The sequence below is a fragment of the Ornithodoros turicata genome, chromosome 7, assembly GCF_037126465.1.
Source record: "Ornithodoros turicata isolate Travis chromosome 7, ASM3712646v1, whole genome shotgun sequence".
In the NCBI taxonomy this organism is placed as follows: domain Eukaryota; kingdom Metazoa; phylum Arthropoda; class Arachnida; order Ixodida; family Argasidae; genus Ornithodoros; species Ornithodoros turicata.
This window is the reverse complement of record NC_088207.1, coordinates 47,100,969-47,115,362: the sequence shown is the minus strand read 5'-3', so window position 1 is coordinate 47,115,362 and position 14,394 is coordinate 47,100,969. Positions and strand designations below refer to the sequence as shown.

The 14,394-nt window shown below is 46.1% G+C and overlaps 2 protein-coding genes across 6 annotated transcripts; one reads left to right on the top strand and one right to left on the bottom strand.

Moving 5' to 3' along the window:
• Positions 1–218: 218 nt before the first annotated feature.
• On the top strand, positions 219–5,029 carry LOC135399971 (F-box only protein 43-like). 3 transcript variants are annotated; one of them, XM_064631704.1, is made up of 5 exons: positions 219–510; positions 1,671–1,901; positions 2,399–2,636; positions 4,287–4,430; positions 4,633–5,029. In XM_064631704.1, exons 2-5 carry the CDS (start codon positions 1,672–1,674, stop codon positions 4,840–4,842), a joined length of 822 nt encoding a protein of 273 aa, XP_064487774.1. In that variant the 5' UTR covers positions 219–510; position 1,671; the 3' UTR covers positions 4,843–5,029. The 3 variants fall into 3 exon arrangements, with proteins under 3 accessions (XP_064487774.1, XP_064487772.1, XP_064487773.1); XM_064631702.1 differs by lacking the exon at positions 219–510 and adding an exon at positions 1,055–1,162; XM_064631703.1 differs by lacking the exon at positions 219–510 and adding an exon at positions 1,427–1,565.
• A 1,864-nt stretch (positions 5,030–6,893) lies between these two features.
• On the bottom strand, positions 6,894–13,283 carry LOC135399970 (beta-hexosaminidase subunit alpha-like). 3 transcript variants are annotated; one of them, XM_064631699.1, is made up of 15 exons: positions 13,198–13,241; positions 12,948–13,011; positions 11,729–11,917; positions 11,554–11,659; positions 11,359–11,483; positions 10,244–10,354; positions 10,083–10,184; positions 9,777–9,885; positions 8,960–9,158; positions 8,815–8,901; positions 8,541–8,613; positions 8,316–8,478; positions 7,295–7,382; positions 7,126–7,233; positions 6,894–7,021 (listed from the first exon to the last, which is right to left on the bottom strand). In XM_064631699.1, exons 1-15 carry the CDS (start codon positions 13,212–13,214, stop codon positions 6,961–6,963), a joined length of 1,602 nt encoding a protein of 533 aa, XP_064487769.1. In that variant the 5' UTR covers positions 13,215–13,241; the 3' UTR covers positions 6,894–6,960. The 3 variants fall into 3 exon arrangements, with proteins under 3 accessions (XP_064487769.1, XP_064487770.1, XP_064487771.1); XM_064631700.1 differs by having other exon boundaries at positions 8,966–9,158; XM_064631701.1 differs by lacking the exon at positions 12,948–13,011 and having other exon boundaries at positions 13,198–13,283.
• Positions 13,284–14,394: the final 1,111 nt, after the last annotated feature.

The window sequence follows — 14,394 nt, the reverse complement described above, 5'->3', positions numbered from 1 at the left end:
CGGTATTTGTGCTTAGCGCGGCCGATGCTTATTGCCAAGCAGACGGGGGAAAAAAACGTGTTTTTATTCACGTTTCCATTGCGTTTTAATCCGTTGTAATCGTTTTAATCCATCCTATGTGTTTGCAATTTCATCGGCGGTGTCCGTTCGTAGCGCGCTCGCTTCCGAACAGACGAACCGCGAACCTCTATTTTCGCCGTCTTTCACTCTCTTTCCAATTTCGTCTGTAGCGTTTGCGCCTATCTTGAACGACGTACATTACCGAGCAGGTGATCTGCGGTGTCGTTCCGTAAAGAGAAGTACAAACTCGTCGGAAAAATCTGATGGTTTCCACAGAGTTTCCATGCTGCCGTGTGCCCCTCTTCCCCACTCCCACCAAGCAAGTCGTCGACAATAGCACGCATCCCGCAAGCGAGTACCTGGTACAAATGTACGACGTGCGACTCTTCGGCAACTTGTGGTACATACCGGCTGTTTTAGTACAAGAACAGCCAACGGATGATAAAAATGGTACGTCTATCAGTGTGCAAACCTCCCCGAACGTTATTTTCTTTCCGTTCATTTGTGCGACAGTGCAGGCGGAAATTAGTCCAAGATGGCATGTTGGCCCTGCACAGTGCTGCGCGTACGACCGCGTACGACAGGAATCACAGGGCATCTTCACAGATCGGCAATGTTGTTTATTGAGGTGACGTTCGAAATTGCAATTTCATGTCGTTTCTGACATGCGAACGTAAATCGGTTATATTTTGTGTTACTATGGTTACTGCTTTTGTGGTGGCCGGTGGTGGCTATTAGCGGCTATTGGCTATCCATGTGGTCATGGAGCGGCTACGGCACCGTTATTTTGTTTATTGATCGTACCTTCCATTACATCAATACCCAATGGAAAAATAGCATCATCACCTACAGATGTGCGATAAAATCCTCAAATCTAAAATGTGCTGCAGCTGTTTGAATGCAGCAGTTGGTACCTAATAATCATGAATCAGGCCGCAATTACGGGTTTGCGCGCTGTTCATTGGTTGGCTGGGTTGCCTTCAAATTTCGCGCGGCCGTTTCAAAAAAGTTTGTAACGGCTGCTATCTGGTTCTTGTCATGCTATGACCCCTGCTACGCTTACCTTAACTCCAAGACTGCATGGCATATTTTGCGAACGAAGGTAAACAACTTCCCTCACTGGTTTCTTGAAGTAACTGCATTTGCTTTCAAACTACAAGGCGTTCATGTGCATCTTACGACATGAGTGCATTGCATGAATCACCCCAATGTAACACATGTGTCGTCTAACTTCGCGCCATCGTTTTCGCGGGTGTATCCCGTCTGATATGGTGTCCGCACCCACGGTGCTTAAAATCCAGTTTCCTACTCAGCGAGCATATCTTGCCATGAAAAAAAAGCATATGCCAGGGCCAGCTGGGGCGAAGGATCGAAGACACTAAAGTGATCGCACGTAGGCACGCGCTTTTCTGCTAACGGCCCTTCACGCGCCTAAAAATTGTGAAGGTGCTTGCTCTGCTGCGCCACGTTTGCAACGTTTCCGAAGGCTCGAATTGTGTCGCTGGGTAGGAATCTGCATCCAATTTCTACGGAATAACAAATGTGCTCTCCTTGGGGCATGTTATCAGCGCGGAGTTTGGTAACGTTTTCTTTTCGAATCTTTCTTTCAGAATGGAAAGTACACCCGCTCGTGTTGCATCCAAAGAAGAACAGGCTGTGGGCAATACATCGCTGGCCCACTCATGCTCTCCTGACAGTGCTTATGCAAGCTTCGCTTTAAATGCATCCCTGGACAATGTCCAGAGCACATCAAGTGGGATACCGCCCATCTCGGAGCAAGTGTCTAGTCAACTGGATGCACAATCAGGGTGCTCTCAGGACAACCCAGTTTTGGACACTCAGTATGTACACAAGCTGTATATTATTACTTTTGACTGTACTCCTTAAAGCTTTCGATATCGTTGTCGTTATTATTCGATATCCAATATCAATCTTATGTGTTAGTACACATGACTGGCATATTCACCATGCCAGCATTAAAAGTGTTTCTATATCTTAAAAACGTTAGTTTGTGCCCTTGATAGTATCCTCTCCCGTGAGGGCATCGGACTCCGCACAACAATATATGTTGCTGCATCGTTGATAAACTGTGTTGACAACGTTTGCACTGTTTGCGCAAAGAAATCGCAGGGGCATATCGTCAGCGTGTGCTTCTACAGCAGCCCAATAGTTACTGTCGGGCAGGATTTATTGATACATAAGACCACCAAACGGAATGCCCTTTTCGCGATTCTACATTGATTCCAGTATGCCATATACAGGGTGTTTGCTCTAACATGTCCCTGTATATTTCTGAGCACGGATCCCCTAATTCCAAATATATACAATGTCATTTCAGGAACAACTGCAGTGCTACCGAAAAATGGCCTGGTGTCAGAAGGGTGGATTTTTTAAGGGAACTGCAAGGGCTAACTCCTGCCTTGTCATGCATCCTCGCTCATCTCTCTGGGCAGGAGCTTGGAACAGTCTGTCGAACAAGTGGTGCATGGAGATGTGCATGTGCAACCGTGAAAGCTGCTACAAAGCGGTGGCGACAGTACATCAGGGCACAGAGGGACGACTTCGAGACCAACAGGGTATGCGGAATCATTTACCGCTTTATTGTAAACTAAGGAAATGTATCCAATGGTGATCATTGTATTATGTTGAGAAACCCTACCCTTCATTTGTGGGTTCAACTGCGTATGTAAAACACTTTGAATGAACATGGACAGTGTTCACTAGGAACTGGTTCGTTGAGACAGACAGGAAAGATGACTTTATCTGGTAAGCAGGGTGTTGAACCGAAAAATTTACCTGTTTGGTTCATGGATTTTGGTTCTATTCCAGTTCAGTTCTGGAGCGCCAAAATAACTAATAGAACCGGTTCATTTTGGGTTCATAATGGATCGGTGCACTGCAGAGAAAGCTCTGCGAAGTGCCAACATTCGCTGGTAATACGTTGAAGTGTACGGAACAGGATGCAAGCTTTTCCGAGAACACATTTAGTCAGCAGCATTTTGACATCGCGCACATATTTATCTATTCAAGATACGCATGATGCGTTGATGATAATGTGCATGCATTGTTGAATGCAAGCAGAAGTAGTAAGAAAATTATGTGAGCAAGCATGACCAAAAGGATTACGAGGATCGAATACCCCCATTCGCGTGTAGATGGAATTTTGAAAAAAATTTGCAGCATATGACACAGAGCCCTAACCTAGGGTGTCCGTCACACCTTTCATATCATCAAAGCTTACCGTTTGCCGAACCGGTTCGGAGCAGTACTTTCATTAGTTCAGGTTCAGTTCTGAAATGGCAAACAAAAAAAAAAATTAAAAACCGGATGAGTTCTTGTTAGAAAAAAACACAGCGGTTCAGATCCGGTTTTCTGTTCGGTTTCGGTTCGACACCTTGTTGGTAAGCCCCCTAGCTACAACCCTGGCTACATGTGTGACATCTACTGGGGAGGGTTCATCGTCCTTTGAATAGCATTATTGCAGGAGAGGTCAGCTACAGACTTGCCAGGTATTTCTGTCCACAGATGGAGAAGTTACCCGCCAAAAAGAGCTTGTTACAAGTTAAGTTACCGTGTGAAAAATATAACAGAGTTAATAACAAAGTTCTTCAGCCTGAAATGTAACTCGCAGTTACGGAGTTACGCAGAATGAGTTACTTCCAAGTTACTTCGGACACAAAATAGCACTACACAGGGGCAGCGCACGTGAGCAGTTGAGTTGCCTGCGGAGGAGTGCAACACACTTTGATTGTTTTCGTTTATGTCCAACAAGTCAAACGCTTTGCATCTTGCTCCCTGTGGGCGCACAATGGTTCAGCCTCATTTCAATGACAGCGGTTCTTACTTTTTGAATAGAATACTGTCGTTGATTGAATATCACATTTTATGGCATAAAATGCTATGAAAGAACCGGAGAGAAAGCAAGAAAATACGTGGACGTGAGTGAAAAGCGTATTAAAAGTAACTTGGAACTTTGCTTCAGTTACTTTCGCAAAGTTACCTGAAAAAGAAACGAGTTCCTCCGAAAGGTACTACGGCGCAAAACTACCGAGTTAAGTTACAAGTTACCAAGAAAAGGAACTTGGTTACACTAACGAGTTACCTCGAACTTTGTTTCTGTGTCTGAAAAACAAATTTTAAAAAAATTGTGGTGAGCACTGTTCAAGTCCTTTTGCATTTGTTCATATTTGTTTGTTCACTTGAACTGTTCATGTTATTCGGACTAGGAAAATCTTCCATCCAAGAAGATCCAGAGAGAGAGGTCCGAGGACGTCTCTGTTCTGACGCCCTCAAACTCACTTTCCCCCCATGAGCGAGCAACGAAATCTGTCGCCCACGTCCCTAAAACACGGTTCCAAATATTTGTGGAGGTAAGGTGCCCTTGTTTGCAAATGAAATGCAGAGTGAGTTCTGGCTCTCCATATGGTGTTGTCTTATAAGAAGCAGTCTAGTAGAAATACTTCGAGATTAGTAGGCACTCATGTGCACCAATGTTTGTAGCACTTCACCTTGTTAGAATGCACGCGTCAATGTGATCGTGATATTTATTCGGCTGCACATATTCTTTCTCAGGAAGCAGCAAATTTAGAAGAGGACGAAATACATCGACCATGTCCCACTTGTGGCTATCCAAGCAGAGTGTCCAGGAAAACGGGAGAAGGAGTGTGCAAGTCTGAAATGTGTGGTCGCAAACTCTGTCCAGTTTATTTGACAAAGGGATGCAACGATGTAAAGACATTCATAGGCAGCAAGACCTCCAGGAAGAGCCTACGCCGTTTGTGATAGTGGTATGCTTACCGTTGCTGGGTGGGCATGGCACCTTGGCTGATGGGTCATACCCACCCCTGTACATTTTGTATATATTGTATATAATTTTATATTTTTATTTTTAACAGCAGGGTTTTATACATGTACAGCTGGTCTGTAGATTGTAAATAGAAACCTTCATTAAACTGCATTGTTCAATGTCGTCATTGATCTTATAATGGCCATACCTCACTGCACTGATATGGTCCTGATTTGAGGAGAGCAGGGAGTGTTCCTTGTGAATTCTTGTGAAGTGGTGCCATCTACTGATTTGTTTGGGAGGTGCTGAACCCCTCTGGCCAATGCTCTTCAACCTCTATATATGTTGAGGGATATGTTATGGGAAATGCAAGAAACTAACAATTAAAATTGAAAAATTCTGATGGCGTGCATTTTTAAAGGTGCTGAGTTCATGAACCCGAAACCGTTTAAAATTTGCATTTGCCTAATGAAAATCACAAATCAAGCAATCATTTCATACATGCCCCACATAAGTCACATCCACGTGATGTCCCTAAGATATCCACAAAATTCGAGAAATGCGGCCACCTGGATGTCCTCAGGATGTCCTGCAGACGAACATACTCAAAATGGTCATGTACCATGGATATCCCAATCTCCCAGGACAATATCTGTGGAACGTCCCATGGATTGCTGTGTTCTGGGAGATAATACTCTGTAGGGAAGCAATGCCCAAAAAGAAAAGCCTGGAGGAATATGCAGTCTACAAGCAGACACCAACACCGGTGACAGAGTACAGGACCCCTGCTCACCCAAAAGAGAATACATGAACTCTTTGAAGATTGGCATGCCCCTGGTGTCTACTCTGTGGAGAGGAGGTGGAAGACACAGAGCACATTTTATTCAGATGTGAAGCACTGGAACACCTTGCCGCCAGTGCACCTTGGCAATATGCAAGCCCCAGCACTGGCCCCAGAAATCGACCTCCGGGGGGGGGGGGGGTGTACATGCTTACGCGGGCACATGTTTATCGATAATGCCCCCTGTGAAGAAAAAGAAACTAGAAACTCGACAAGCGTGAGGATCTGGGCGCGTTGGTATGGTCCTATGCAGGGGCGGCGCATGAATTCAGGGGGACCCCAACCAGCACCCCTGCCCTCCACCGTTTGACCGCCCGTGCTGGCGAAGAATAGGCATGGTGCAGCTATGCCTACAACATCCAACTCTTTATTGGGTCGAAGGCTGTCACCGCGGTCGAGAACCAGAGAGCCTGGAATTGTATATGCACCCGCGCTGTGGGGTGCAGCTTTCGTTTCTACAGCACATATGACACTGAAAGTTGTGTAAAAGATCCTGGAACCCGTGAACACTTTCAGGTCATGTCGTCGTGAGTTCTGCCGCATCAACCGACAAAGCATCGACTATGCTGGCAATTTGATCGAGCGGCACCTGAGATAACACTTTGGCGCCTCACCTCCATGGCAATTTTGCGACCCCTTCACAAATTCAGGGGTCTCCAGTAACCCCCGTTTTCCGCCGCCCCTGGTCCCAGGGTATGGTTGGTACGATCCCATGGAGACACTCCCGCTCGCCGGCCACAACCATATCGGGTGCCATATGAGAGAGTGGGAACAAAGGATGCAGGCTCTGCAGAACACCTTCGAATAGACCTCTGCTTGTTTGAGTAAACAAATGACGTCATAGTGTTCGACAGCGCCACCAATTTGGTAGAGTTGAACTACGCTCGAAGCTAGGGGCGAACATGGTCGTGCCCGAAAGCCACGGTCTTGAGGGGATTACGATGGTCCCTGAAAGGGACCCGACCTTCGGTCCTACTTTTCTTTCAATAGGAGGCAGCGAACAAGTGCCCATTCGTGGAACTCAGCCCTCCCCTTCCGATTTGTTTCGGTTCCAGTCTGTCTACCAACTCACGACGTTTCTCGGGTAGAGGTCTATAACCGTAACATTTACCTGAGACGAGGTGTTTGCATGAGCGCCCGCCCTGTCTCGAGAGGGCTTAGGAAAGTGTAACCTGTGTCCCTCTGACACAGTACGAAGTGTTATATTCATTCACATCTTTATTCATCTTCTGCTCTTATTTTATTATTTGCTGTGTATGGTACGTATATACATCTAAAACTTGATGTCGCATGGGCAGAAACCAAATCGTATAGGCGATGCAGGATACCCTCGCCTGTAAAGATAGGTTACACAGAGAGTTTGCAAAGATAGTGTAGTAAATTCATGAAGTAGTACGTTATTATTCACAGTCACTATAGAGGGGGCAAAATGTCTTACTGTAGCATGAAACAGCGGAAATTGTGGAGCCGGTCAGCAACATCGGGAGAGTCTGCAGAACCCCCGTCAGGGTTCCACAACTTCTCAGCAGCTGCGGAAGAACGTGTCCTGAAACGAATTATTTCACAGCAAACAGCTTCCTTCCAGTGTTGGATATAATTTGATATACCATGCCTGGCTGATGATGTTTGTTCCATCGATGGCATCACTCATGATCCAGGCTTCGCCTCCAAGGACGAGAGAACGAGTTTTTTTATCTTTAGAAAGTAGAAATAACAAAAAAATGCCATCTTAAAGAACCTCCTTTTTAGGGACGGTCACATCCGGAAACTCATCTATGAAGCCGACGCCACTGTGTTCGGCGTCGGCTGACAATCTGTACCCGGCTATTTTTTTCGTCCGAAAAGTGCAACTGATTTTACATCGATTTTAAACGAATTTAAGATCAGCGCTGCTTCGACGGCCGCAGAAGCTCCGGCGGCGTGACGTCACTCCCCTAAGCGGAGGAGTGAGAGCGTGGCGCTGAGAGGAGGAAAGGCGCAGTCCAGACGTCCAGACGCTTACCTTTTCTCAAGGTTCGCGTCCTCATTGGTTCTTAGAGAGTGACGTTTTCTCGTCTTTGCAGAGAGGGAATTTCGGAATTTCGCGTGGGATTTTCGATACCGTGGTCAATGGTGCAGGAACCGGAATAAAATGACAAGTTTCGAAATCTCGAAGGCCTCTACCACTGTACCCCCTAATATTCAGGATCACATATCGCTTCTTAGAACATTAGAACCTCGGACGGCAGCACCTCCTTGAGTTTGAGTAGCAGGTTACAACGCAGGGACGGAGGACGAATAGACCTCTCCCTGTTTGTAAACAAATGACGTCATAGTGTTCGACAGCGCCACCAATTTGGTAGAGCTGAACTACGCTCGAAGCTAGGGGCGAACAAGGTTGCTCCCGAAAGCCACGGTCTTATGGGGATTACGATGGTCCCTGAAAGGGACGAGACCTTCGGTCCTACTTTTCTTTCAATAGGAGGCAGCGAACAAGTGCCCGTTCGTGGGACCCAACCTTCCGCCTTGTTTCGGTTTCAGTCTGTCTACCAACGTCATGATGACGTTTCTCAGGTAGAAGTCTATAGGAAAAACCACTCTGACAGCACAGCGGCATCACAGCATAACACAAGCATATACTTCATGTACCTCGGGCTTCTCGTAGATTGCAATCGTAAAAGTCTTCCCAGTCTGCAGAACTGCTGAGGTTCCAACAGGATGAAAGCAGGACTTTGCGTCCTACACGGAATAGCTTTTCCAAATATATATCCGCTGTGTTTTCATAGGACTGGATGACAGAATCATGTGGTACCTGCACATTTGGGTGGTAGTGATATGATTGTTCCGATGATTGGCGTCTCATAATTACTTTACCCGTACACCATTGCTGATGACATCTTGCCAAAGGATGGGAATTTTCTTGATAGCTTGAGATATTTGAAATAATCTGCGAAATAAAGCGAAGGCGGTGTTGTCACAAGCCAGAGTATTTTGTGTGCCGTGACGATGTATGCAGCAAAAGATGAAGCAACACTTCTAATAACTCACTCTTCTTTCGTGTTGCATCATATAATTGCGCAGAGTACAAAGAATAATTATTATTTGTCCTTGGCAAAATCATAATAAATGAAGCTGGGATTGAGTGTACCTCTTGAAGTGAAAATCCTTAAGAGCGAATACCGCGTCTTTCATCCCAGACCTGTTCAGAAACTTTGAGACTGAAGCATCAGAGTTCCTGGAGAAGTGCGAATGTCATTAAATCGGATCAAATAATAGGTGATAATACAGCACACATATACCAGCACGTTGCATTGAAGTTTCGACCCCCAAGATGTAGGTAGCTGTCTGGAAAGAGAGATCCCACTTCAGTTAGGAGCACTGCAAGCAAGCCATATGTCGTCTCTCTTGTCGGGTCGATGGACCCAGATTGTTCCGGCGAGCTACAGCTTCTCAGTAACTGTGGATATCCCTTGCCCCACGATGTAGTGTGCCCTGCAGGTACAGAAACGATACTTCAAGCTAAAGTTATAAGGTTGCTTCGCTGTCACAAGGTAGCTTGGACTGGGTGTGCTGAGGTGACTCCCAATTTTTTTTTTTTCGTTTTTCTGTGCAGGGTGTTCTCCAACGAATAAAATGAGTTCCTGCGAAAGAACCATGAGCGTATATGTGACCTACAAGGTGAGCGCTTTGTTCCGCACGTCTTTGAAAAATCCTTCTCCTCGTGAAAAGAGAGCACCGCAGAACGAGTGGACGTCATGACGTATGCTACTCCCCTCACGTGACCAGTGACGTAGAGCGGCACAGCTCAAGCATGTATAAGGGGCGCGTGAGCTGCGAAGATAAAACAGAGAAACAAGGCACGGAGCCTCCACCACCATGTTCACCACGTCGCGAGAGCATCGTGTCGACCGTCTGCGGCTGCTTTCTCCGAATGTTTTCTTTTTTCTTTTTTTGTAAATTCGATTGCACAGCTATAACGCACCGCAGAGCGAAAATATTTTGCCTGGTGACCCCTGGTGGACAGCTTGACAGACGAGGCAGGATTTCGAGCGACGTTAAATGTCTCCTCGTTGCTCATTTAATGGCAAACAACGTCGCATTACAATGTACCTGGTGTGTCAAATTCTGGGATGACGCGAATTCCACGCTGTTGAGAAAAGCTGACGATGGATACTATATCAGCAGGGAGGTACACATGGGAGCGACGATGGAATGCACCCTGCATGTATACGAGAAAAGGTTATTGCGTTCGAACTTTGGCACAGAAAATCTTGCGGACCCTTGAAACAGTGCACCCCCACCCCGCCACGATGTTAGAAATGGTCCGTAAGACTTTTGAAATGCATGTTATCCGACACAAGAACTACCGTCCGGCATTGTGTGAGAGAAAGAGTGATACATGGGTATAGTACTCACTTTATTGCTGAGGTTGGGCAAGCTGGAACTGTAGAACGGGAAGGACCTGTCACCCACAATATGCCAGTGCAACACGTTCATTTTGTTCACCGCCATTAGGTCCTGGGGACAATCCATAATTTTGACCTTTATGTCCCACTGCCAAGTTAATTCTGACTCACCAAAATCCGAAGTATGGTAGCCACGGAGATGTAGTGATTTGACGTATCGATCATGAGGCCGCGATGAGAAAATACTGGGTGATCGTGTATTATCGTGCTGTTGATGGCAAACTGTAACGAGTTCACAGTGAGCTGCTTGGGAAGGAAACGTCTATTGTGTGTGAGTTGTCAAAACATGGTCTGAACGGCTAGTGTGTCGTTCCGTCTTAGAGTGGTGATAGTTGTCTGTAATTACCTGTGGTACACGAAATGTACCCTTTGCCAGAAATATTGCGCGTATCACATTTTTAAGAGGGGGATGCCACCGCAGCGCGTCTTCGTGTATTTTTTGCGATAAAACTTTTTCATTTCCTTTTGGTTTTTTTTTTTCTTTTCGATCTTTTTCGATAGCTTTTAGAAATGCACATTGAATGGATGTTACGCATAATAAATTTCGTGATCCGTTATCCTGCGGACTCTACGGAATTTAGACATAATCCAACTAGGAAAAAATAACAAAATTGCGAAGCATACCGCTGAAATGCTACTGATGTCGGTGGTCGGTGGATTTTCTATTCTTTCAATGCAAGACATTTTTACGTCATTCTAATATCAGGGTAATGTGTACACCATTCTCGGGTATACAACATAAAATATGAAGATTTCACGCAGCTTGCCGGCAATTTCGCGGCGCATTGTGGGTAACAAAGGGTTAACTAAGGTAGAGACTAAGGTAAGCACGGGTCCGCATTATTGCTGTTGGTTTTCCAAAGGAAATGACACAGTTCGCGAGCAACCGAAGTCTTGATAGCGGTTATACGTTGGATGCGATTAAACCTTGGCAGTAAAACTGATCGAGAGGTTCATGCCGTGGCAGACTGTGTTGAACATTTGTTCAATATAGCTCAGTGTGATATTTCACAACTCCTTCACCCCTCCTTTACTGCTTTTCCTCTGCTGCGAATCACATAAACTCATTCTCTAGGCAGTCTCACAACATTGAAGTATTTTTTGACGTGGCGTCTGGAGCTTATGGAAATGACTATAACTGTCTGAGTCTCATATCCCGTCACAACTGAACTAGACAAGGCAAAGTGAAGCTCAATGCAATTGTAAGAAAGTTCTGAAGCGCTAACCACTCCACGTGACACAGGGTAGAGGAGCTGATGAAACGTCTGCAGTCCATGAAGGATTCCCCAATTGCTGTCACTGATGAGAGTCGCTCGTTTTCTATCATCCGCATCCCCTATCTTCAAAACATCTATAATGAGGAGCAAGAATACTTTACACAGGCTTGCGAAGGAGTCTTCGAATGGATTGATTTTACGTACATTGTTCACTCATATAGAGTTCCGGCATGTACTGGCATGGGCCTACGAGTTGAACTCGTAGATCACTGAGGAATCCTGACGCCTCTTTGACAAACGCTATAGACGCCTGCACATGCATCGCGCTGGTCAACGATATTGGCGCGAGAGAACATTATTGAACTCGCGTTTTACTTACAAGTGGATCTGGGTACGTGCAAATTTTGTCGGAGAGTGCCTTCTTAAGCCTGGAAATGGCGCCGTTGACGATGGGACAGTGCACGTCGTTCAAGACAATGCTCCAGTTGGCTGTGTTCACCAGCCAATAAGTTTGCTCAGAACGCATACTATGTGGAAGTGGCCATGGCACAGTGTTCACATTAGGGTACTGTAAATGTACGGTAAAGAGACTATAGAATGCTCGATAGAGGACACATATGAGGTGCGTAATCCTTGGCTTCCTTCCGTGCCCTTCCTATAGGACGCTTTTCCAGGTCGTTCTGATTTTACTAAGGAGGTACCACAGTGCGTATTATGAAGGCAAGTGCCTCAGGACGAGAGCCGCCGATATTTCGAACAGAGACTGTTCTTCTTCTGGGCATCGTCCTCATCATTGGCATGGATGCATGCCAATACCATGCCATTGATGAGGACGGTGCCCAGAAGAACAGTCTCTGTTCGAAATATTGGCGGCTCACGTCCTGAGGCACTTCCCTTCATAGTTCCTTACCGGTTCGCTGGATTTGCTACCCTTCTACACAGTGCGTATTAGCTCTGATGACTTTACTGCATACAGTAAACCTTTGTTATAACGAAATTTCCTTATCGAATTATCGCTTTATTCGAAGTATCACGCTGTCCTGACTCCTGACAGAAATGCATGCGTTTCGAACGCGATTATTCGGCGCCCCGTCGGCCGACGAAAGCCCCCCCTCTCTCTTTTTCATATAAATTAAAAGGCTGTCAAGATGCACACCACCAAGATTTACTTACTAAGATACTCTTACTGTTTTTGTGCCCCTTCCGCTTATATCGAATTTTCGGCTAAACTACGGCAACGACCAGCGGAAGTTGCGGGGACACGGCGGCAGCGATGTTCGAATCCGCCTAATACGGGGTTCGATCAAGGTAGCCTAGGTTACTTTAGTGAGGTTGGGTTCGGTGGTATTAAGGCAGCGCCGTACCTAATCGGTCTAATCCCCCGTATCTGTAGTGAGGTTAGGTTTGGTGGGGTTAAAGCAGCGAAGCCCGAATCTGATCGCCGTCAAATGCGCCGCCGAAGCGTGTTGCCTTAGTTTATCCGAATTTTCTTCCGGTTCTGACGATTTAGATATAACGAGGGTATACTGTATATTTCCTTGTTCGCGCTTACAAACGCTTGCTTCAATATTTTGTTGCGTCTATTTGCGTTTACTTACTCGGCCTTGGTGGCTGACGCATAACCCGATGTTCAACAATGACGACGACCAAATAAAAATATGTCTGAAAAAGAGTCACAGCTAACATCCCAGTGGTACAAGAAGAATGTATCACTGTTTTGGCATTGCACGACAGTACGCTTAGAGGGCACAGGATGACGCTACTTTTTTACACGCATCTGAGCAGAAATCGTCCTGCAGGCCGTGACTAGTTATTGTTTGAAACTCTACCAAAAACGATGCTACGTACAGAATTCTGTCAGACATGACATTCGATGCAGCAACACGAATAGAGGCGCTCTTCTTCTTCTTCTTCATCCTTCAGTGGGCCGTCATCTAAGAAGGGATTATCACGCGGGGTTGTACATCTCCCTTAGAAGTCGGGCCCAGGACGCACAATTCCGTCATTGCGTTAGTCGTGAGTGACGTTGCCCACCTCTGTGAGGGCGACAATGGTGAGCTCTTTCACCAATAACACCACCACCTCACGCTGGGTGGCCGACTATGGCATGCCCTTCCACCACCACCACTACCCACCACCACTTTTTCACGCGGGTCACGCTGGTGATGCGGGTTCGAATCCGAGCGCCGGCTGTGCTGTTCGGGTGTCTTTCCCTTTTTGTTACCCTCAGATGTTTTAAGACAAATGTCGGTACAGTTCCCTAGGAAGTCGGCCCAGGACGCATGATCCCCCCTGCAACAGTCGTGACGTTGCCCACCTGAGTGTGGCCGACGACAGCAAGCAGTTCCGTCTTCATAACTATCACCACCTTCTCACGCTTGTTCACGATGAATCTGTATAATGTCACGTTGAACATATGCACTAACCAGTAATAGTTCTTGCATAATAGTGACAGTTGGTGGTACAGCCATCATGTATTATGGCACTTGATATTCGTTATGACGTATGAATGCTGGCTCCGACTTTGGGGAGCGATACTCGGGAGGTGGCCTCCTCTTTCGATGGCACCTTCGGCTGCCTTCAATTTGCTTTCATTATTCCATGACACGGGTATTCCGACGTTTCCTTTTCTGGCACTTATGTCTAGGTAGAAAAACGAAAAGAGCGCGAAAAGCAAACAAAGCCAATATGGTAGAGCACTATATTGTCCAAACATTCATATTGTCCACTTCCTAAAATCCGTCTTAATGGTTCTGACTACACAGAACAGCCCGTTGCCTACAGCAACATCTTTGATTCCCGTAAGTATGTAGGTGATTTCTTTTCGTTTCTTTTTTTAGGACTAAGCGCAGTTTCGGTTTCGGTTTGCGTTTCTTCCTTCCGCAGGTAACATTCCCTTTCTACAGTCCTGCAGTGCAGACACACCAAACTAGCAAAAAGGTGTTTTCATGCTTCAAGGTTATCTCATAAAATATATGCAGTGTCACACATTTTGACATAGTCTCTGAGCCTCGATGCAGCGCCTTTCGCGCTAGAAAGATCTTT